General features: G+C 40.0%; 1 protein-coding gene across 2 annotated transcripts; it reads right to left on the reverse strand.

Annotated features, from left to right (window-relative positions):
- Nucleotides 1–1,630: 1,630 nt before the first annotated feature.
- On the reverse strand, nucleotides 1,631–23,199 carry tie1 (tyrosine kinase with immunoglobulin-like and EGF-like domains 1). Of its 2 annotated transcripts, XM_088313980.1 has the most exons (24): nucleotides 22,928–23,199; nucleotides 18,791–19,087; nucleotides 18,588–18,698; nucleotides 18,320–18,475; nucleotides 17,108–17,239; nucleotides 16,221–16,361; nucleotides 16,005–16,133; nucleotides 12,059–12,204; nucleotides 11,431–11,575; nucleotides 11,192–11,350; nucleotides 10,949–11,089; nucleotides 10,045–10,347; nucleotides 9,408–9,698; nucleotides 8,589–8,782; nucleotides 8,300–8,446; nucleotides 8,151–8,214; nucleotides 7,919–8,029; nucleotides 5,505–5,695; nucleotides 4,501–4,614; nucleotides 4,309–4,379; nucleotides 3,590–3,630; nucleotides 3,365–3,461; nucleotides 3,190–3,289; nucleotides 1,631–3,034 (listed from the first exon to the last, which is right to left on the reverse strand). In XM_088313980.1, exons 1-24 carry the CDS (start codon nucleotides 22,971–22,973, stop codon nucleotides 2,963–2,965), a joined length of 3,399 nt encoding a protein of 1,132 aa, XP_088170106.1. In that variant the 5' UTR covers nucleotides 22,974–23,199; the 3' UTR covers nucleotides 1,631–2,962. The 2 variants fall into 2 exon arrangements, with proteins under 2 accessions (XP_088170106.1, XP_088170107.1); XM_088313981.1 differs by lacking the exon at nucleotides 10,045–10,347.
- Nucleotides 23,200–25,524: the final 2,325 nt, after the last annotated feature.

The raw sequence follows: 25,524 nt of genomic DNA on the forward strand, positions 1-25,524 counted from the left end.
TAACAGTCACCCATCTATGAATATAAATCAACATTAATTGCTGCTTAATCTCTCTCTCTCTCTCTCATGTATGTGTCATGTTTCAATACTTTTTCGGTACAAATATAATAATTTTTTTTACACTTGTTTTTCAATCGCAACATTTTTATGCTTTTTTAAATTGAAGTTATTGGCACAGAGGGTTAACAGCTGATTATGAACCACTACAAATTGTATATCCATGCCCATTTTCAGACAGTGGAAGAATGACACTGATGTGAAAATGTGAACAAAGGTAAAAAATATGATAGAGCAGCGGACCTATAGAAAACCACTTTCGTAATAATTTGTTGTGAATTTCCATATTTTTAATATTGTCGAAAATACTACTGACTGTTATTGCGGTATATTACGTAATGTAAGGTGAAAAATTATTCTGTATTTGGCTCAGTTACACAATACAATCATTTTTTAAAAATATTTTATGCTTATATTATATGACTTCTTGTTCCATTATATTACATGACACAAGGGATGCATATGGGGGGGTCGTGACTTTCCGTAGTGGGAGGGTTTATTTACCTTAAGCCCTTCATGAGTCATCAGCAGCTTGACAGGCAGCTAAAGATTGATTAGTGGCTCGTGCTTTGATGAAGAAGAAATCTTGTGGCTGCAAGAACTCACGTGAATTTACCCTCGACACTCCATACGCATATTTACAAGTGATACTGTATGGTTCAATTTGATACAAATAAAACCCCACGATGTTTTGTCATGTTGATGAGTGGATCCTGGGAGACCAGAAAGTGTGAATGCGTGTTTTTCTATAGTATATGTGTTCTGCGAATATGTGGCAACCTGTCCAAAATTGCCCAAATTCAGCTGGGACAGGCTCCCGTTCACCTGTGACCCAAATAAAGATACACGGTTTGTGAAATGGATCGATGAAAGTAGGCTGCTCTGTGTTCCGGGTCATCATCCCGACATCGTCTGTAGGGTCTTTTGCTTTGTCAGCAGCGCTTAACATAAAATAAAGAAAGTCACATCGTCATACTATTAAAACAGCAATGAAAAGCTAATAAGTCTGCTTTTTGTAAATACTGACCTTGAACAATTAGTATATTTTTATCTCGGGAGAAATTGATCATCAATGATATTTCTTCCCAGAATAGTAATACTCGTGAAACCGGTGAAAAATCAATAGACACATTGATTATTCAAGATTTCGGACCTTAAATGCAAAAGCACAGTTCTTGACTTAAAATCCTAGCTAATCAGTTAATCATACAGGTTGATCAATTATTTGAATTAAGTATTCTTTCCTCAATCCTCACATGAAATTACTAATTAATTAATTCTTAAACATTTCAACATCAACAACTTACTGACAATCACTTACAATGTGCTTTTCAAAATGGTCATGCCTCCAATGACCTATTGCCCCAAGATGTTTCCAGGGATGCAACCGTTTTTCAAAAGAAAGATTTTCTCAAGTCCTAACACCAGTGAAATGAAAGCCAAGAAAAGCTATGTATTTTTAATTAAAAATTATTTTCTTTTTTTAAAGTATTATGCTACATTTTCCCAGGTGAATAATGCAGGGACGTGAAATAACAGAAAACTTTTACAAAGGAAGTAATAATAGTAGTAATTTACATATCAAAAGTTTATTTGGTCAGTGTAAATGAAAAACAGACTGTACTATCCTACTAAAGGACAATCTCACACACATCTATAAATTGCTTACGTAGCAAGAGAGTAAACAGGGATGTACATGTTTAATGAAACATTTTAGGTCATAATTTGAACCTTAGGAACAATTTGACACGCTATAGGCAGGAATGTAATACATGATTCACTGATTCATTTATACATTGAAAAAAATATTAGTATCTGTACAAGTATGACTTAATTGATTACATAAAAGCTGTACAACATGTTTTGGAAATTTTCCACATTTTATTCAATTCTTCTTCGCTTGTGCTTTGCCAAATGAAAAGATGTCGTTATTCTCCGTAACTGTAAGATCACTCGGGTCAATCAAAAGCTTGAAGAAAGTAAAATGTGTAAGTAAGCTATAAAACACTGACAAATCTCAGTAAAATGCACTCATAAGTGGACAGAACTTTCAAACGTAAAAAAAACTAAACAAAACAAAGCTATGCGGTCAGCATATGTAAAAGGTTCGTTGCGTTACACAAAGGAGAAAATGACAAAAAAAAAACAGTTTTTACCATTAACAAAATGAAAAAAAACGAGTTTTGTATGTAATGTGCAGGATTCCAAAAAGTGAACTAAACTGCAGTTTGTAGGTGAACAAAAGACCTAAAACACAAAGCAAATTAAATGTTTTAAAAAATACCCATGTTGCTGTAACCTTAAACATTCAAACAACCATTAGTGCATTTGCGTTGGTTAATTACATTCAGGCTATAGGAGGCTTTGATAACAAAATACTATCATACATTATATACATACAGCGTTCTGTACAGTAGTTCACATGGCAGTGATGATTCAAAGAGTTTATCAAAATAGGCTGGTGTTAAGTGCTACATTGTATGTCTTTCCAGCAGTCTGAGAAATGAAATGATTGTGATTCACTCCATGTCTGTTGTTTTGGGAGCAAATAAGGTCCAGCATGAGCGCCCCACAGACCCTGTGGTGTAACAGCAAGCCACATGACTCCATCACCTTTGACACACGGTCAAAAGTGAAACTTCACCAGCAAAAAGAAGCCCGATGATTTGACTCTTCCAAAAGTGATTGCCTCCATCCGAGGCCACACTCCACATCCGCTAATGCCTCGGATCCCTTCACGCAGTGTCCTTTCACAGTCCTCCATCTATAACTGGGTGGTTTTGAAAGAACGTCTGGTCCTCCTCTCTCTGCGGCGAGCAGCGGGAAGGTGGCAGTAACGCGGTGACAATCTTTTGGGCTTCCTCTTGAGGTGACGTGGCATGCCAGAGCCTGGGGGGGCTGGTAGTCAGGCCTCCTCCGCAGTAGCGTCTATTCCAGCGTAAGTAAAATTCTCAAAAAGTGCCATGTTCACATAGGCCTGGAAAAAAAGAGTTATCAAAAGTTTGCATATTATTGACAGCTCTTCTTTTGTTGCTTATTTCATCTTCTAGCAACGATAATGGCCTACAGTATATATATACAATAGGTGTTACAAATAAAATAAACACGAACGAGACTGGGCTTCTTCTTTACCTTCCTGGCCTCTTGCATCCTGTTGAGCTGCACCGAGACTTGAGAGAAAGGGGGTCGTTCATACGGCCGATCCCTCCAGCACTGTTTCATCAGCTCATACCTGAAGGGACACAGATCAAGTCGTCTCATATGGTCTGGATAACCGACATGATAAAGAGGCCTAAACACAACTTACACTTCATCGTCACAGTTCTTAGGCTTCTCCATCCGGAAGCCTTGTGGCAGTTTTTCATAAAGCTCAGCACATGTCATACCACAGTATGGCGTTCCACCTGAGACACATGCACAATAACTATCATGACATTGTTCACATCCATAGAGAATAAAAAGGCTGTAAATTAAATCGACTATTATTTTGATTTGATTATTGTGATTCAAATAAGGCTGTGTGTTTACTTGCCTAGGCTTACAATTTCCCAAAGGAGAATTCCAAAAGACCACCTGAGAACAAAGATCATGGAACTCTTAAACAGTGAAGATGTTTCGAGTTACAATTTCTGTGGCATGCAAAATGCAACACAGAAATGTACACGATTGTAAATTATTCCACTCCGCGTGTTCATTTCTTGCGCGTCAAATTTGATGGAGAGAATTGTTGTCATATTTCTCACGTCTTCAAATTAACAATTTCTTGTTAGTTGTATCTTCGTGATAATTTATTCAAATATAGCTGATGTTTACAATTCACTGTCACTTTGTAGGCAGCTCATGCCCTTATTCCAACTAGCTTTTCAGTGCATATAAATAGTTCGCTGTTGACGTCCCAACGTCTGCAAAGCTGTACCCAAAACTTCCTGGTTGTGCTTATCACACTTAACACATTACTATCATCCCTTCAGCGGCAGTGGTGATGATTTGTTGTTTGGTCTTGACAGCCGTTTTCTTTGGTAGGCGGAGTTGAAAGCTCACGAGAGGGCGAAATAAGTCATTTTTGATGCCACCACACAAACTTTCAGGAATTGTTTTTTCTTTGATGTCTCACCCACGGATTTCCATACCAATGAATGCACCAAAGAAAAAACTAGTTAACCAGTTCAACACTGTAAACTTGGTCTGTCGAGGGAAAACATCAGTTTTCTTTTCTTTTTTAGATTATTGGAAGCTGTTATTGTAACTCACACGTCACTTTTGGTTGTGTACACACTGTAGTTCAGAGACTCTATGGCCATCCAGCGAACAGGCAACCTACCCTGGGAACAATAAAATAGCATGATGATGCTTAATGGGTGCAGACGTTGCCCTCAAAACTGTCAAAAATCCAATAAATAGCAACTAATCAAAAAAGCCAAGTCAAATTCACGCGATACTTACCATTGTCTTCTTAACATAAACCTCCTCACCACGGGACAGACCAAAGTCTGCAATCTTTGCCACAAGGTTGTCTCCAACAAGAACATTTCTGGCAGCCAAATCTCTGTGAATAAACTGAGTGGAGAAGAAGAGGGGAGAAGTTATTTTAGGGAACACTTCCAGGAGAAGCTATTGATTATGCGCACACATTTAATTTGGACTTTTGCTGTCTTGGAAGAGCTGCACTCTCTGCAACCTATTGACTTCTTAAAAGTTCATACAGGTACACCACCACCACCACCACCACACACACACACGCACCCAAAAGATTTGCCATGGCCTAGAGCAGGTGTGGGCAAACTACGGCCCGGGGGTCACATAGGCCCATTAAACGTTTTAATCCGGTCCGCCGAATTTGAAAAAAATTAAATGACTAAACCTTGTTAATGTTTTATTTTCTAAATACTGAGGTGTGTCAAAGACATATATTTCGTTGTAATGCTTTTGTTCACTTTCATTTCAAATTAATTTCTTTTTCTCTTATGAGGTGAGGTTACCAAAAAACTCCATACATCTGCTCCTGGTCTGGCCCCTCTGTCAAATTTTAGAACCCATTGTGGCCCGCCAATCAAAAAGTGGCCTAGAGGGTGTTTAAAAAATATGATAATCTATTTCTACAAGGATTCAAAGGGAGTTGTTGTCATATTTATGAATGAAATACTACGGCATCCACCATGCATACCAGCGGGGCGCAGCCTCTGCCTGTGCTTCGATTAAATCCACCAAAATTGCATTACATCGCCTGTGCCACAACTTAGACCTGCTTTTAGCTGGTCTCGTCTACTTTCTGTCAACAAATCGACAAGTGTGCCAGGGATGTGTAAAAGAAAATTTAGTCCGTCGGGAAGCCCAGATTAGCGCAGTGCGTTCTGTCAAAATGGTAAACAACGTTGCCAAAGATGCCCCAGTTTTTACATGAAGCAGGTCTGACTGTCCACGAAAATAGCACCCTTAAACTATCTTACCTGTTTGTCACTGAGGTAGTGCATCCCGGTTGCCACATCAACGGAAAACTGCAGTAACTGTTGGGAGGTGAGCGTAGAGGCTGTGCCATGCTCCTTGGCAAAGGCAGGGTTCGTCTCCAAGACACGACTCTTTCTCAAGAAGTCAAGAAGGTTCCCAAAGGGAGCATATTCTATGGCAATATACAGGTAACCTGGGGCAGGTAAAAACATTCTCTTCAATAAAAGAGCAGAGGCAGCAGCTGAACAAGCAAATTAATTCACCGACAATCTAAAACAGATTATTGCTAAAATCTGTGAAAGTCAGCCGTAACTGGTAGTACATGTTTGCGATTAGTCATAAAAGCCTCAAAGAGTTTAGCCAGACGCTCTTAAAATATGAGCTCTTCAAGGTCATGAAGAGATTCACTGCTTGCTGGTTGTGTATTTGAAGCAGTGGTGAGCCGTCAAGGCCTTCAAAGCCTTCTCTGCTGCGCTAACATAATCAAGAAAAAATTATCATATTCTTCACATTGATGTCATATCATAGCCGAGCATTGTATTTTTAGGTGAGAGTTTTTAGTCAATCAGAATTCCGCTAGCTCGTGTTGCCAGGCAGGTTTCACAATACTAGTAGCAGGCACTATTCGTCCGAGGTCTTCAGATACAATTGTGCAGGCATCTGTTCTGTCTAAGTCAATGAGCTTTCTGATTTGACAGACAGTTACGATGGCCAATCAGATCACGAGTTGGTTACAGGGAGCCTTCTCGCTGGCCTTACACTGAAGGTGATGAACGCGTTTTGTGATTGGATACTCACTCGTGAGGGGGCAACGCTATGCGGAATCAACACACCCAAAAGTCGTAACTGACGACCGTTCGAAAATCTAAAATATATTCTTGTTTTTTTAAACCACAATGGCCGAAGGAGGGAAAAGTGTGGATTTGATTGCAGATCCACTTGCAAGGCCATTTTCAAAACGGAAATTTCAAGAGAAGCTAGGTTGTCCAACACTCACTTGGTACTGTGTAAGTGTTTTTCTGGATATTATTTGTCCAGCCGTGGTGTCATAAATGATGGTAATATGAAGGCGATTTATTCAAGTAGGACTAAGTAGGACTTCACTGAAGGCCCAGGTGTGAAATGCACAACCTGCCACTGATTTGAAGAAGGGGCAGTAAGAGAGACTTTTAGTTTTGGTGCTTGCATGTTCTTGCTTTGGTTGTGTGGGTTTTTTCTGAGTACTTGTTTCCGCTCAGATTGCACAAACATGCATATGTGGTAGGTTAATTAAAGACTCCAACTTGCTCATAAATCTAAATAATGGAATGTGTTTGACTATATACACACTGTGATTGAGTGGTGACCATTCCAGGGTATAAACAATTCCTCATCCAAAGTCAGCTGGGATAGGCTCCAGCGCCAGTGAACAGGCAGATCTTCTTGTGAATAATTTGCAATAGATCTTGCAGTGTTCTTTAAGTCAAAACAAAAATTAATTTAATTTTAAATGGACTCCTATTAAAGTTGGCCTTAAGCAGCTGGGGTCAATCTTAAAATGAAGTGTTCTTTGCCACACCCCGTCCTCTTTTAAGACATTTTGGATGACTTTTGACACACTAGATAACAAAAGTCAAGGTTGAAATCAATACAGGTTCAGCCGTGTTCCAATCATATGTATAAAACACTGCCATTTATTTTTCAAATGAATAATAAACACATTTTGATCCCAAAGCTTAACAAGGCCAAAACGCCATTTCCAATCCAAGTTATTTTCCTCTGCTGTGTTAAGCAACAGGGGGCAGATGTTTGAAGGGTAAAATGACAAGTGAGTACGTTAGATTAAACGTTTACATTTGAGGTCTGATTCTGTTCCACAATGACCTTAAAATGTAGGCTACTCTCCCTTTTATAAACACCTGTAATTTACATTTTTTCAAACATTGTCAAAATACAAGTATACTATGTAAAAGATGGAGCATAGAAACAGATTCTGCATGCTCAGCTAAGTCAGAACGGGGTCAAGGAAACATTATACAATATAAAGATAGAAGATAAATAAGATTATGTAATGAGCCAAGAAACCAGTGGTTATTTTGAATAGAATCCATCGTGGTGGATTCCATGTGTAGATGAAGTGACAGCGGGGAAAAAAATTAAAAGATATTGAACTGACCCTATTCAATAGTCTTCATAATTCACAATACCTTCAGTAAATATGAAAGATTTCATCATTTGTCAGTATTTTTTTCTGTGATTAATATACATGATGAGACAAATAACAAAAGGAATAAACAGTTAATCACATTATATAAGCGGTTAAGATTGATTTTGATGAAACATAAACACAGCTATGTTTATTTTACACTACGTAGTCATTGCCAGCATTCATTTTAGAGGCCATTAAAAAAAAGCCCACTAGGAGTCAGGCACTCACCTCTGTTCTCACAAGCGCCAATCAAGTTGATGATGTTGGGATGCTGGCCTAGTTTACATAGCACTTCCAGTTCCCCTGCAAAGTCTCGGTGGTCATTTTCTGAGGCAAACTCTGCATGGAGATGAAAAGCAGACACAGTGTTGTTAAATAAAAGCTTTCGCTGGAACAAACTTCACATCAACAGAAACATGCATGTGAAATACAGCTTTGTATTTATTTAACTGAAGGTCACCTTTCAGCATTTTTATGGCTGCGCTCATCTTGTTGCCATCCTTCTTAATCATGGCTTTGATCACCTAATAGCGACATTATCGTTAGCTCAGATATGTGGCCGCACAAGTAAATGATGGCAAAAGATGAAAAAAATATCAATTGGCACACCTGTCCAAAGTTGCCCTCACCGATGACATCCTCAAATTTAATGTCTTCCCATTCCAGGATTGGATAAGTAAGGGGTTCTGGGATGGGCTTAGGCCTTCGGGTAAGAGTCAGAGTTCCAGAATTAAACTGCAGAATTGTCTCCTCGCCCTGTTGATGTCAGCAATAGTACAAACATAGCAAAGTGATGTGAATTAAATAAAAAATAATTAGAACAGCCTTTAGGAACAATGTAACGTAACATTGTGAAATTCAAAACAAAACAAAAAATACAGAATTATCAGTTCCTTACCGATCCAGACTGGTAAGTGAATGTGCGACGACGGTTGAGTAAAGTTTTGCGGATGAAGAAAAGCGCAAGCAGTGCCAGCAGGATGGTCACACATGTGACCGTCACGGAGCCCACCACTGCCACCAACAGCTGGTAGTTGTGCCCTGCAGGTTTCCGAGCCACACCCTGGGTGGTCGGCGTCAAACTTTCCAGACCTTTTTTTTTTTTGATGCAGATGGGAAGAGAGTAGCAATGGAGAGGAAAAAAAATAAGGAGCAGATGACATTTAGGCAGAGGAGATAAATGAAACTTGTCATATTATCCTGAGTAGATCTCTCTGGAACCTGTGTGGGTGGTCCAGTTTAATACTTGGAAAACATAAAACAGGCCATAAATGCCGTTAAGATATTTCAAGGAGGTTTTCGCCTGACAAGGAAGCACATTTTGAGAAAAATATAAAACTGCATTATGCTCTTGTACCCTGCACTGGATTTGTTGACTTAGTTTTGAAAGAGCCCATCTTTTACTACATTAATCTTCAAGTTATATTTTAGTTGATATGTTTAGATAAGTAAAAAACATTTTGGACATTTATCACTGAAAGTGTATCAACAACATTAGACAGTCAGAAAGTCTTACTTGAATTTAATTTGATCTCATCTACATATTTGAATGTGTAGCAGATTGCATCAGAGATGTATTAATAACATCAACAGCAATGTATTATTGTGGTCTAGTTTGCAATGGTGTAGACCTGCACTAAACCAGGCTTCAACTCTCCAGTATTTATGTTTTAGTTTGTTATATCAAAACGGATAATTTATATTCAGATAAACTTACCATCGCCTTGTGTAATGGCTTGCACAAACTTGCTCCACTCTCCTGGCACCTTGGAAAAAGCCCTCACTCTGAACTGGTAGAGTGTGCTGCCGTTGAGCGCTGTAACATCTTTGGTGGTCTTGTTCCCGTCATCTGTGTCCACCCAAAGGTGTGGGCTCCCCTGGCCGACTGGCTGGTACTCAATGACATATTTCATGACGCCGCCGTTAACGTCCTCGGGGGGCTGCCACCTCAACTGTATGGCTGACAAGGATAGGGACAGGGCCTGGACGTTCCGTGGGGGTGATGGGCCTGAGACAAGAACACATGACACGTTAGGACCAAAAACAGTTATTGCACATGAAACACATCGAGTATATTGCCTCAATGAAAATCTCTCTGCACCCAGGTATTCTGAAAACACATTGGGCATCCAATTACTTGACTTGTCCTCAACTCACGTAGGGTTTGTGGGCAGAGAGTCTCCGCAAACAACCGGTGAGCATCAGCCATGCTCCATAAACAAAAGCAACTCTTCCCCAACTAATTTCTTTTGTGGAAGCCTACATTATTTTCATAAATACATCATGCCCATCATTAAGATGCCGATTTGATTGCAGTTTTGTTCCTTTCCAATCTAATTTGTATTGCTAGTTACCCTGGCTGTTGATGCGGATGTGGTAGGGTTTGGAAGGGGGCCCCTGGCTGCCACAGTTGATGAGGCGCACCACCACCGTGTAGTCTTGCTGATATTCCATGTTGTAGAACTTTTTGGACAGAACATTGAACAGGGTGGTCTCCTCCAGGAGTTTCTCACTGTGGGGTGGCGGCCCGAAGAGCTGCACTAAAAAGCCACTGGCTGTGTCGGCATTAATGCCACTGTTGCTGGGCAGTCGCCATCGCACAGTGACATTGCGACTTTCCACCAAGCTGATGTCAATCTCAGGTTGAACTGTGGGCTCTGCAGTGACAGAGAACACAGGGTGAACTGAGGGGGGGGGCGAACAGCCTTGTACATTTCACTTACTTATGTTACAGGCTTTCCTAAAGTGTCCACTGAGATATAGTGTATTCTAATATATTCTTGACCCCGCATTACTTTTGTCACCACATTAGTGGCCTTATTCTCAAAGGGACACGTAATTATCTCAAATTTAAGACCCCACAGTCATAACAAAATTATGATGTCCAATAAAACTCCTGAAGAGCTCAGAGACAATTTGGTGGCAAGGCTTCAAACATAACAAATCACTTCTGGAGTTGATGTCCCAAGTGCACAGTGGCCCATTCGAAAATGACAAGTTGTTTCTACTGTAAGCAGAAGCTCGTTCCCTCCACACATACTACTGAGAAGTGACCAAAGATTTATTTTTCATCAGAGCAGACAAATCCATTTGAAACAGTTTGAGAATCATTGTTATTCGGGACCTCTCGCACTGCATCTCTGATGCACGTTTGCATTGCAGACAGTAACATGTCTAATAGGATGCCCCACTTTTAGACCTATTATATATTTGTAGACAGGCAAATCCTGTCACAGACTATTTGTCTGTGGACCTTACCAGGACAATCAGTCTCCATGATGGCCTCGGGCCCTGGAGCCCCTTCTCCTCCAGCGCCAGGGCGAGTCAGCTGGACCTGCACACGGTAGCGTGTTGAAGGCTCCAAGTTCATCAATGTGATGGGCTCCTTGTCACTGTACACTGTAAGCAATTACAAAGGATTGATGAGGTTACATTTCATGAGTCAAGGACCACTGTACGAAAACTTTGGCTTAAACAAGTAATTAATAGCAGAATCTTTACCGATGATGGAGGACCAGGAATCTTCGTTCCCTACAGGCTTATAGAGGAGTGTGGTGGAGACGATGGGCCCGTCTCCTTTGTGACAATCCATGGGCATCACAAGTAGCTGCTTGCTTCTCTTTTCCAGCAGTATGGGAGCAGTGGTTGGCACTGGCGGTTCTGAGCGAAAATGTGATAAAACCTGCTATCACTTCCTTCCCTTCTCTTTATGATAATTCTTGAAATTCCCTTCGACAGACCTTTAATGGTAAGATTGAATTTACGAGAGTCCTGGCCTCCGTTGGTTGACACTCTGCATTCCCATAATCCTCCTTGTTCAGCACTCAGACGTGGAATCTCAAACATGGCTATACTTTTGTTCGAATCCATGACAGTGTGTGATGCCTGAGAGTGAAATGATAAAGACGGGTGAAACATGTTAATCACCTATTATGCAGTGACAAAAAAATTGGGGCCGTGACTGAAAGGCACACCACCACACGCTGTCCACACCAATTTATTTCATTCAGAAAGAAATTGGACTTGGCTTGCCAGGCTAGTAAACTGTACTGAACCAGGCTACAAAACAGCACTGAACTCCAAGCTAATTAATGAATTTATAATAAAAACAATGTTGGACTTAGTTGAGTCAAGGAGTCCGAGTTAAGTCCACCACTACAAAAAAACTTGTCTCGAGTACAAAGGCCTTGCATGCCTTGAGATAACAATGGACACTATTCTTTCTTTATTTATTCTTTATTCCTATTTTGCTGAATGGTGGGAACGGTTACATCGAGACGTTTGATATATTTTAGGCTTTTCACTATGGGAACTTCAAGTTTCATAATAGCTTTGAATTTTCCGTGGGATAATTGTTGGTCTTCTTACCTTGAGAACAGTGCTGTCCAACTTTCGTAGCTCAATGCTGTTATGACTGGGCAGTGGATTGCCTGTAGCTGAACAATAGATTTTTGGGCTGGAATTGAGATTCCACTCCAAATTGCTATCCAAGTCTAAAATCTCTGGGGCCCGGTCTGGCAAGAAAGAAAAAGGTTGTTTCATAAAAATTATGACAAAAAGAATATTTGAACAAAACCATTATTTTTTTACCATTGGCTTAATAGAGGTAAACACGATCGTCAATAATTGTAAACTGAAAAAACAAAAAAAAAACAAACATGGAACAAAAAAGCCCTGCTTTTTTCATGATTTGCCTATTTCATTTTATGTTCATTTGTTTCCACTTGCTATGATGCCAAATTATTTATGGTTTTCCCTTCTAGTGAAATGGTAAAGTACATCCGGCTGCCAAATCCTGGGCAGTGGCCCAATACCCAGCCACTCCTGGCACCAAGTCAGGAGAAAAAAAATGTGTGGGTTGTGTCACGAAGGACATCCTGCATAAAAAAAGCCACACAAAAAAAATCATGTTATGACTTAATATAACCCCTGATTGGACAAACTGGAATGTGTAACAACATATTGATAGATTAAAAAATGGGCAGAGACTCATGTTTGAGTTGAAACATTTATTTTTCTTGGTTTATGTGACTTGTAAATAAATGCCAAATTATTTTTTACAAGTCTGACTCATGGAGCTCCTCATAATTTTTTTGTCACAAATTGGAGACATTCAGGGCCCTATTTTCATAATGCACTCGGCGTAAAAAACTGTTGAATCTTCATTTTCGTGCAGGGGCAAGTGTGGTTTACCATGTTTAGCAGCCTTTGCTCCTCCTCACTATGCATTACAAATGAACAAGGGCGTTTTCTATTACATACGCACCTGACAATTTGATGACAGAAAGTACCGTAAACTTTGGACCAGGTAGAACCAGGTCTAAGTTGTGTCACAGGTGCTGTATGGTCTGTTTTCTTTCCCTTAATGGACATTTCTAACCGCGCCCGTTTACGAAAACACGAAAATAAAACTTCACATATCCATACAGGGGGCGGCACGGTGGACGACTGGTTAGCACGATGGTCTCACAGTGAGAGACAGCATCAGGCGTGGGTTCGATCCCGGCTCCGGCCATCCTGTGTGGAGTTTGCATGTTCTCCCCGTGCTTGCGTGGGTTTCCTCCGGGTACTCCGGTTTCCTCCCACATTCCAAAAACATGCATGGCAGGCCGATTGAACACTCTAAATTCCCCCTAGGTATGAGTGTGAGCGCGGATGGTTGTTCGTTTCTGTGTGCCCTGCAATTGGCTGGCAACCAGTTCAGGGTGTCCCCTGCCTACTGCCCGAAGATAGTTGGGATAGGCTCCAGCACCCCCCGCGACCCTAGTGAGGAGAAGCGGTACAGATGATGGATGGATGGATATCCACACAGGTAGCTTACATTTTGTGTTAGCCTTGCGCTGAGCATAAAAATAATATGTATTTCTCAGTATTTCCGGAATGTTTTCTTTATCGTTGCTTCTGGCCAATTCGTAGCCTCCGTGATCAATTTTGTATTAGTTTTTTGATCAATCCAAAAAGACAACTCAATTTTACATCAGCAATATTCCTGTTTCATGCATCAAAAAAAAAATTAAAAAACAATTCACCAGATTTGTGTTAACACTCACACTCTGCCATAAAGTCTAGGTAGCATGAGGCTAACGGTAGAAACACGATTTCTTTTTTTTCAAAGTCAATCCAGAAACAGGTAATGCCTTGTATTTTGATTTGGGGGTTTGCTTGATAGAAACTTCTGCTACTTTCTAAAGACTTAGGTAAGTAAGTATTAGTAGAAATTAGGTAAATGCTTTCTCTACCTAGAACCGGAATTTGGCAGTACTATTAATGAAGATCATATTAGGGCTGTCAAAATTAAAGCATTAACTCAGGTGATTAATCCAAAAAACTTTAACTCATTAAATATCTTAACTCAGTCAACTCAGTTTGATTTACTTAAAAAATAATTTGCATACTAAATATTGTGCCATATTAGTTGTCTTTAGCACGTCTCAGAACAAAACACTGTGTTGAAGTTCCCACTGGGCCTTGCAAACCAACACTCCTGGTGTGTGGCGCTTGTGGGCAGTTTTGAGAAATGTTTCGGAAATAAATGTCTGCAAAGATGTCTCCATTTAGATCGTATTCAAGAATCCAAGAAAGCTATTAGAACAGTCTTTCAATTAAATATACTTCATATTCTTCTGTACCGCTTCTCCTCACTAAGGTAGCGGGGAGTGCTGGAGCCTAGACGAGCTATCTTCGGGCAGTAGGCGGGGGACACCCTGAACTGGTTGCCAGCCAATTGCAGGGCACACAGAAACGAACAACCATTCGCGCTCACACTCATACCTAGGGGCAATTTTAGAGTGTCCAATCATCCTGCCATGCATGTTTTTGGAATGTGGGAGGAAACCGGAGTACCCGGAGGAAACCCACGCAAGCACGGGGAGAACACGCAAACTCCACACAGGATGGCCGAAGCCGGGATCGAACCCACGCCCGATGATGTCTCTCACTGTGAGGCCATCGTGCGAACCAGTCGACCACCGTGCCGCTATATATATATATACAGTGAAACTCCGCTACTTCGCGGTTCACCTTTCGCGGGTTCAGTGCTTCGCGGGTCTAAAAAAATATTAAAAAATTAAAAACATTTTTGCCCGGGCACGATCGGGGTTCTCCATTCGCTCCACTCCGCGGGGGCATTATAGTTTCGCCGAGCGGCACGACGGGGCGCTGGAGCGGTTAGACGGCCGGCGTGCGCCGAAGAAGAGCATGGGCGAAGAGGAGAGTGGATGAAGAAGAGCACGTTCCCCCGGGCATGATTGGGGGCGACGTTTCGCGCGGTTCGGACCGTACCAGAGCTCCGACCGGCGTGCGTGGCAGTTAAGCCCAAGAGGAGCACCTTCCGCCCGGGCACGAGCGGGGCGACATTTCGCTCCGTTCGGGACCGTACGAGAGCTCCGGAGGAGGCCGGCCGGCGTGCGTGACAGTTATGCCGAATAGGAGCACCTTCCCCGGGCACGGGCGGTGTCAAGCGGCCCCTAAGTTTAACCGAATGGAAGCTCCGGAGGAGGAGGGCATGCTCGCGTCACAGTTAAGCCGAAGAGGAACACCTTCCCCGGGCACGGGCGGTGCCAAGCAGCCCCTAAGTTTAACCGAATGGAAGCTCCGGGGGAGGAGGGCGGGCGTGTGTCACAGTTAAGCCGAATAGGAGCACCTTCCGCCCGGGGCACGAGCGGGGCGAAACCGAGTTCAACCGAACGGAGACACGCTTCGGGGGAGCAGGTCCGGCGTGCGTGACAATTAAGCCGAAGAGGAGCACCTCTTCCGCCCGGGCACGAGCGGAGCGCGAGACTGTCAGTTATGAATGAATAAATGAATAAATAAATAAATGAAGAATGCCACCTTTCATTTCACAGGGCACACCGGACGGCGTACCAGCAGGTAAAAGTCGAAGTAATTAAATAAATACAAAAAGAAGTAATTGAATAAATGCAAAAATAATGGTTGGGGAATAAAAAAATAATATGTTTTAATAATAATTAGCTTTTTTTTGTTATAACATGAATTTCACTCTCTCTCTCTACCCGTATTCTATATGGTGTACTGTATACAGGGGGGTATACTGTATACCTGTATAGGTTTTTTCTAAGCATTTTTGAAGGGGCGCCGCTACTTCGCGGATTTTCAGTTTTCGCGGGTGGTCTCGGTCCCCATTAACCGCGATAACCGGGGTTTCACTATATATATATATATATATATATATATATATATATATATATATATATATATATATATATATGTATATATATATATATATATATATATATATATATATATAAAACATTACCAATTGAAAAAGCGTTGTGAGACCGACATAAAAACGTACCCGATTTTTCACAGTTTTGTCCCCTCCATCCTGTGGGACACTGACACCCACTAAAGCGATTGCACATTCCTCCATTCTGACATCGACATCTCAGCCTGCAGTCTGGTCCATACATTCCATTATGGCAGGCTGACAATAAAAAAGAACAAAAGACAGAGTACATTTTTAAAGTTTACTCACATTATTGAAGAGCTGATAAAGTTAGCTCGTGCTTACCCTTCTCACATCGGTTCCCATTCCAGCCGCTACCACAAGAACAGCCGTATGGATCTGGTAGGCAGAACCGCAGCCCTTTGCAGTTCAACTCTGAGCTACAAGACTCTTGGCAATTCCGGCCAAACATTCCTTCTCTGCAGGCTACAAACCATCAGAGAAGCATAAATGTCTGTGTGTGTTTTTTTTAAACAACAAGGATAATAATTTTAGTATATTTGAAGTCCTTATCGGATGTTCTCAGATAACAAATAGGGCCTGATTTAATAAGGTTTGGGCTTTCAAAAATGGGTGTACACTTGAGTAGATGTGGAAATTCATCTACTATTTGAGATGGATTTTTTTTGCGCTGTTAAATACAGTGTCTGCAAGGCAAATATAAACAGAACAGCTATGTGTAGCCCTGATGAGCAGATGTAGGAAAAATTTGATATTTGAAATGCCAGAAACAAATAAGCTTCTTTGTGATCCAAGGGCTGACTTGGAGGTAGTTACAATATAGTGTCATGCCATATTCCCTTTGATTAAACTCTTTTGAATTCTGCATTTCCTTGCATCAGGGACATTTAAGTGCACTGTGAAAATTGATGCTGGCATCTGCCAGAGCAGTTATTTAGGTGTGCTGTCCCAAAGTTTAAACACAATGTTGTACTTGATGGACAGACACTCTGCATCCAATTGCCACATACTTGGGATGAATGCTGTCAAACGACAAACATTAAATTCAGCATTTGACAATATGTCAGTGGATTAAGTATTTCAATATGTAATTTTTTAATGAGAAACATATTATTCAGACACATATGATATTCTGAGAATATTTCACATTTATGTATCGCTTATTCCTGGAATGTCCATCCCTTGGTGCAACAACGTTGATGAATACCAACCTGTCTCACAGCGCGTTCCCATAAATCCAGGAGGGCAGATACAGTCTCCATCCACATCATGACACACTCCACCATTGAGGCATTCTGGGCAGTCCTTGTCACAGTAAGGACCCCATTTCTTATTTGGACAAGCTATGAAAAAGTATTTTTGAATACTTATTAATTCAAACATGCAAAACTTCATCCAACTCAATCTCAAACACAGTGTGGTGTGATTTCCTTTTCTCCAACCACATCTGATTCTGACCTTACGTATATAAACCAGTTTATTGTATTTTGGCTGCTTTCATGCATATTTATGCAATATTCACTCAATCAAATTAAGACATACAATGCACACAGGAATTGAAAAATAACAAAAAAACTGAAATGCTGAAGCGGAACAGATGGTGGGTGGAGATGGCTGACTAATGTTTCTTAAGAATCATAAAGTATAGCATGTGGACATATGATGTAGTGATTTTACACCTCATTCAAAAGCAGCTTTCCTCCGTATTTCCCTAAAACACACTTTTCAAGCGAACGAGCTCAAGTTGGGCAATATACTTGAGATTTGAAACTTACTCACAAAACTGTATATATTGCATAGGCAAAACATTTGGTTCAGTTGTATTGCGAAGAGGAAATAATGCCTTAATTTAAAAATGTGTGTATTGTTATGTTTGCTTTCTAAAGTGGTAAATTCCATAGTAACTTTTGGGGGGCCATGAGGGCAAGACTCAAATCTAAAATAATTCTATTTGTTGTTATATTTCAGTTCGAAACCAATGTAAACATTTCAGCATAAAATGGTAGACTAAAAACAAATAAAGCCAATGCATTGTCTTTTCACATTCATTTACTGCAGTGGTGGATCAAAATTATATGATCCCTGTTCACGTTGTGGTTTATAGCTAAGATTTATATTATAATCACATTGTGAATTTTTCTTTCAATTTGTGTCTGTTACCTTGAATGTCCTCCAATGGACAATGGGCGCAATTTGCAGTTGCACAATTAACACCGAAACCACATTAGACTGATTTATTGAGCAATTACAGCTCTAAAGGTATTTCGTGGCCTTACTATTACATGCATGAGCAAATTGAATGTTGCATGAGCATCTGTCTGCCATTAAAAGTATTGCTACATCTGGTGCACACTTGAGGTGTGAAAATCCATTATGATGAGTGTTTTTCTGTGTCAGCTGACATACGATAGGAGCTAACTAACCTCTGACAATGAGTCTCATCCAGGCCCCCTGAAGAGGACTGTCCCCCACATAGCTGGCACTGTAGATGCCTTGATTGGCCAAAGCTGCATTCTCCACTGTCAACACCGCGGTGCGATTGACCATGTCGTTCCAGTGAGTCATGTAATAATAATTTCCTACACAAAGTACATTGTTATTGACATAGACTTCAATATATCCTGCAACAGGATGTGTGGGTTTTTAATGTTTCTGTTTCTTTTTGTTAAAAAAAACAAAAACCTGGCTTACCATTGTATTTCCAGGTCACATCCCTCTTTTGGTAGCTCAGCAGCACCATGCTGAGGTCAACTGTTTCCCCTTTATTTGCGGTCATTGTCAGGTGAGTTGGAACAAAACTTGCTGTCAATAACACACACATACAGCTATTTTCTCAAGATTGAGATAGACAACAAAATGCAATCATTACAAGATCAGATCAAATGTGAGCGCACCTCTGCCAAAGTTGTTGATCATTGTGACAGTCTCAAGCGGTGGAACTTCCTGAGCTGATTCACAATAAAATATACCAACATTATCCAAATCTCGAAACTCTCTGGCCACTACTTTCTTGTTCCTCGGCTTATGCAGTTTGAAGTTTGGCATCTTTGGAAATATGAGGATTTTGTTGTCTCTCTTAATGTCCAGTTCCGCGTGGGCAGGGGTGCGCTCTCCGTTCATGCAGGAGATGGAGAAGTGATTCACTTGGGTGACCTCTGCTGTGGATATCATTGTTAAGTCAATTACGCCATCTGTAAGACATGAGTTAGTCGTTAAAGCGACCCACTAGACTGCGAAAAGTATAGAAATAAATATCAAATAATCCATGTAAGGACAGCACAGTAATCAAGTAGTTCAAATATTTGCCACATCTTTGCTGTTGTTCATAGCGTGAACTTCTCCCCCCTGTGAGGAGTTTACATGTTCTTCGTGCTTGTGTGGCCTGGCACTCTGACTTCCTCCCACATTCCAGAAAAACACAAGTTAGGCGATGTAATCAATTTGATCGGACGTTCAGTACATGGCTACTTTCTTTTACTAAAGCTTAAGAATCAAGAAGAAAGACGTACTGAAGAGATACTCAAAGTTGAAACTTGAACTATCTTCTAAAAAATACCTCTCTTGCCATATTAATCATCACCATTGTTTATTGTAGTTCTTTTTTAAAGTGATAAAAACATGTTTTCCTGAAAAAAATACCGTCTTCATCATCCTCCACTCCTATCTCTTTCTCATTCTCTTTCACTCTGTATTACGTGGCTGTTGGCACCTGATATTTATTTCTATTTGTTTAATAAGTGTCTCTACCTACCTAAATACACTAAAAAGGTACTTAACTTTCAGTTGCACAGGATGTTTACCGACATGTTATTCTACTCCTTTCCTCGAAAATCTTCAAATGTCACTTTAACATATTTTAATCATATACAACCGACATACAGGTTAGAATTAAACAAATTTTAAGGATCAAAATGATTTTCTCCAACCAACCAGCCACCAAATAATGACCACTTGAACAATATAACAAAATTGATACACGAACTGTATTAAATACTATGATTTGCAAAGGATTTTTCAGTTTTTATTGACACTGAGAGCTTTACCAATGTTAATTATTGTTGTTGTACAATGGAAATCTCCTTAATTTGATCATGTACTCACTGTAAAATGTTGTAAACTGATTTAGTTTCCCCTTCTTCATAAAAATAATAACACTTTACTGTATAGTATCTATGTGCAACTGACATATATGATTGAATTAAGTACATTACACAAGTACATTAAGTTCTTTACTTAAATTTAGTTTAGTTTACAGTGGTATAGAACTTTATTGCATCGTAGGCAGAATATTTAATGCGGTTATTGTATTGGATTACTATTACCTTTAATTGTGCAAGTGGTCATAATGTCGTGGCAGGTCAGTGAACGTAATTAACATTTAAACAGTATATACATGCTTCTAAATTTGATTAAAAGGATACTTGATTGAGCTGAACATTAGCACTTATATTATAGGTGTGCATGTAAAAATTACATCACTGCGAATAAATTCACTCCCCCGAAGATTGCACTGATTTAAGGGCTTTATTGGGATTAGATTTATGACAAATTGGCCGGCTCCTTTTTGGAGCTAGGCTTGTTATTTTTTTTTCTGTCTCAGCAATCTACGTCATAGTAGGGAGACAAACATTGTCATATTGCTTAGTTTGTCAGTTAATGCACATTACTACTCTTGTCCACTTTAGCTTGAATCAAACGTGAGATCATGTGAGCAAAAACCACATTCACCTCCACAAACTCAAAAACACCGTACAAATTGCTTACACAAACTGAAGCGGATAAGAGCAGAAATCCTCGTGGCGACTCAATGGCAGGCCGTGCATTTCACACGTAGGCCATCAGTGAAGTCCTACTTAATCCGATTTGAATGAATCCCCCTCATATTACCATCATTTATTACACCATGGCTGAAGAAATAATAAACACACACTTACACATTCTTCGGCCATTGTGGTTTAAAAAAAAGCAAGAATATATTTGAGATTTTCGAAAAGGATGCCAGTTATGGCTTTTTGGTGTGTTGGTTCCGCATAGTGCTGCCCCCTCACGAGTGACTATCCAATTACAAGCCATGTTCATCACCTTCAACATAAGGCCAGCGAGAAGGCCTTGCTGTCATCAACTCGTGATCTAATTGGCTATCACAGCAGTCTATCAACTGTAAAAGCTCCCTTGAGACACAGAAGGGATTGTACCTGAATGCCTCGGACGACTAGTGCGTGCTAGTGGTATTATGAAGTCTGCCTGGCAACACAAGCTAGCTGAATTCTGATTGGATAAAAACCTCTAACCTAATATTTCAACACTAGGATATAATATGACATCAATGTGAAGAATATGATCATGATTTCTTGATTATGTTAGGCCAGCAAGAGAAGGCCTTGAAGGCCTTGACCGCCCACCACTGTGGTGACCAATTGCAGTTTTCAGACATTTAGCTATGCTCAAGTTTTGTTAAGTCTCTGGAGACAGTCTTCGGTTGACTGGCAAACGGCGCCTGCCGACCGGCAGCCACAGGCATTCATGTTTCTCCCCATGGCTAAGTAACAGCACTGGACTATAAGGAAACAATTAGCTTTTGGCTGCTAAACAGATGTAGTTAGCATAACAAAATAAGGACTCTGTGTTGTCGAGTATGTTCATGTACACCATCACTATCACTAGCAGTCGTCAGCGTCACCGTGCGTGTGGGCGTCAATTTCGGGTGAACACATTGACAACACCTGGAGGTGGGTTTTTTTGTTTTTTTTCTTTTTAGTTCGGTGTCGCGGCGTGGCACTGTTTTTAGGGGCCACTTTGGGAATGTCAATGTTGGATAGCAAGCTTCACAACAACGTTGGTTGTCATGCCTTGGTGAAATTTCAACGGTGGACTTCCTGACCACCAGCGCACGACCCTAGTGAGGATTTGCAGTGCAAAAAATTGATGGATGGATGGACAGACTTTGAAAAATTCAGAGCACCAAAGCTCCAGCAAGGATGCAGACTCCACCGCCAAGTTTGGCCGCACTGGACACGTCATTTTCGGATGAGTGGTATTGGCGTAGTCATGAGAGGCCTTAGTGAAAAAAGTAAGTTAATGCCTTTAGAGGAAATTGTAATAAATAACGACCTATGAACAACCAACCTTACAAAAATCATGGTGGCATTGTCTTTGCATATCTTGTTGACTTATTAAAGAAAACTGACATGACATGTCACGTCAGATGTTCATTTGCTCATTCTCTTTTGAGTCAGCAATGGAAAGGTGAATCGTTTTGTGAAGTTTTTACAGGTTCAAGTGGGCCAAAGTAGAGATGTCCACATATGTTTGGGGCTGGTTGATCCTGTTATTTTGCCATTCTTAGTGACGTATTTACAATGACTTTGAATGGACAAAGTGTGATCAATCTGACATGACTCCCGCCTCGACATGGGGGGATGGGAGAGGGGCGTGGCCATACTGCTCATTACCAGGAGGTGTTTTTTTTAACTTGTTCTTTTTCTATTGCTTTCTCCAAAACAAATTGGTAAAATTGAAAAGGCAAGCTAATATAATTTATGGGATAAATAAAAAAAAATACGTATATTGAGCTTGTGGATGAAAAACAGGACCATACCGGCTGGCTGAGCCATTTAATCAAGGCATAAAATGCCACAATAATCCAGAATTAAGAAAAAAAATAAACAAATAAAACATTATTAATATTATTCTAGAAGATTTTCTGAAGGAAATAGTAGCCAATAGTATATAATATTGCTCACAAACCTCCTGGAATTAATTTTAATGAAACAAGCTCCGAAGCCATATCAGTTTTTTCAACATTCCTTAAACTCCAAATCCACAGAACAATGCCAGGAAACCTGGATGAGCTCCTTTTGTCTCAAGAGGGTTCACATTTTGCTCAATCCTCCGTGACTTTAATGAAGCAAAACGAGCACAGATTCAAATTACAAACAAAAATATATATAAACTGACATAACCTATACATCGATGTTTGGAACGAGAAACAAAATAGATGAGCATATGAGATGGTTGATTGTCATTCTTACCTGACAAATCCAAGATGCACAACAACCACAGGAACACAATCTTCATACTGTTTTCTCGTCGACAACAGGTGACAGTTTGTAAATAGTCCTCAAGTGTGTTAATCTACTGAGAAGAGTTGTCAGTCGTGTTCGTCAAAAGCAGATGCCATTCGTCACGGCAAACAGTGCGCCTTTTTACGCATTCCTCGGCGAAATGTTCCAAACAAAATAAGCTCCCGAAAAAGTCGTGGGGAAAAAAGACAGAGATAACGGCGCTCGTGTAAAGATTGAAAGTGAGCAAAGATTCAACTGGAAGTGTGACTCGGTTTTCACTGGGTGGGAAAGGAAGGAAGAGCGTCACAGACAGCCGACTGCCGCTGCCGCGCCACATCTTCTCGTTCTGATTAATGTATTTATGAGTTTAAACTTTGTCTCTCTAAAGCTTTTGAACATTTGCTTCAACATCGGACTCTGGTTGTGATACTAAAAGATGATTGTTGGGCAGTATCAATTTATAGTGTTTATATGTGTTAAATAATGTTTGTCAGATTTTATTTTTGTGTATAATCACTGAAGTTTTACACTGTGCGTGTTTATGGAGGGTCGATGGTTTTGGAGGAGGTGGTGTTCTGTTGCACAAATTCCCTATGAGAACATCTTGCCATAATGTCAATTAATTGGCGGTTAACATATTCAGTTTTTTCTTTGCACATTTACTAAAAAATAAGCATAGGATATACGGCAGCTTGTATCATGTTTTGCCAAATGCAACATCTTTGTTCTTTCACTTCAATGAGTTTGTTCCGATCCCTGCAGTTTTAAAGTCTATACGCCCCCTGCCCTAACTCTCAGGAACTAATGAACAATATGATTGTTGTGTCTACTGTTATTTTGTCCATGATTATTTAAAAGGCTAACTTTGAAATATCAACTCACACATGCCTTTTCTCATTTACTCGGCAGTAAGTGTGAGACTGATTTGGTGTTTTCTTTACGTTTCCTTGCAGCTTCAGACAATCAACTGTGAGTAGACTCTACTTCTTATTGTTGGAGATTTCCTGTTTTCAATTTCAGGAGTTCACTTAGGTTTCTTTGGCCTAAAAGGAATACGTAGCTGTATGGTAGAGCCCACAAAAACAATGTGTAAAATAATCAAATTCTTTGCAAAATAATTGTATTGTAGTGTATCGTATTTGATTGTGCAATTTGATCACTGAAAGGTAAAACAACAGTAAAATTATGCCATACTTGATGTATTGAAAAATTCATATCCAGTTCCAGTAGTGTAATATGATAAAATTAAAACACTCACACACACATCTATGCACTCCCAGAATAGAATAGTTGTATCTCACAATCGTGCAACACCCGTTTTTTGTTTTTGACTTGCGCAACAAACAGTAGACAACACCTTGTAAAATACAGTACTAGTAAAGTTTTGTAGTCATAAAGAATTTTTACTCTTAAACGACTACATTTGGTCACCATCTAAAAAGAGTAAAATTTACACTTGGAAGAGAGTAAAATATTCAAAATAAATTTTAATTAAAATAGTGGTTTAAATGTGCACCTAACAATTAAAATCAACTTTTATTTGATGAAAACATAAGTTACATCCCCACATTTTACATTGATGAGAGCCTCATGTACTCTGAGTTGGCCGGGGGAGGCTATTCTACTCCCAAATGATTAAGTAAATCTCAATTTGAAGGAAATAAAATGTGAATCTGTAATAATGTATCTCCCAATTTTAAAATGTGCTTGTTTTTTAATTTTTTTTAATCTTTAACATTTGGCAAGGATGTTCGCTAAAATCATCCTCCAAAATAGGTCTAGTGAAGTACAACAAAAAGTCTCAACAATCGTGTTTATAAAAGCTGCAAAGCATTATGTACATCAGTGTGAGCTGTTTTTTAGAATTGAAAAACAATTTTCAAAGCTTTGCGGTCAAACTTAAAGTGATAAGGAGAGCATAGGATGTAATGTGATATTGTTGCATGCTGGTCGACCGTCGATAGGAAGCCAAAAGGGAAGAGACCAAAAGCTGGGTCAGCACAGATACTTCAACCTCTGGCTACACTCCAGAACGTTATTACCATGAGCCTATGTTTGCATATGTAAGACTTTCTTCTTGTGCTAGAGTGTGACCCAACATCAGTATTTTTAAGATAAACTTCATAGCACAAAAGCACCTTTGTTGTTGTTTGCAAATTCACTTGCTCTGAACTACCCAATTGCTGCATATTAACTTGTTTGTAGACCGAGCAATTACATTTCAAGATGCCAAGAAATGCATAGCATCAAGTACTCGAAGGGAATGCAGTTTCTTTTTGAAGCAGACACGGAGCAATTTATTTTTTCCGTTAGACTTTTCGTGTGACTCTAAGAGGTAAACATGAGAAAAGTGATAAACATTTCAGCCTTTTCCATCCATTCTGTGAACCTCTCATCCTCATGCAGGACGCTATCTCAAGCAGGTTGAACCGCGAACTGGTCGCCAGCTAGTCGCAGGGCCATTTCAGTCTCTCCCCCCTAGAGATATACATCTGGATTTGATAAACAACTTAGAAGATTGTACCTTTTGTTTGAACCCACCCTTTATGAGCGTAAACTTCTTG

The sequence above is a fragment of the Idiotropiscis lumnitzeri genome, chromosome 13 (assembly GCF_059441095.1).
Source record: "Idiotropiscis lumnitzeri isolate Australia: NSW breed Sydney's pygmy pipehorse chromosome 13, RoL_Ilum_1.0, whole genome shotgun sequence".
NCBI lineage: Eukaryota > Metazoa > Chordata > Actinopteri > Syngnathiformes > Syngnathidae > Idiotropiscis > Idiotropiscis lumnitzeri.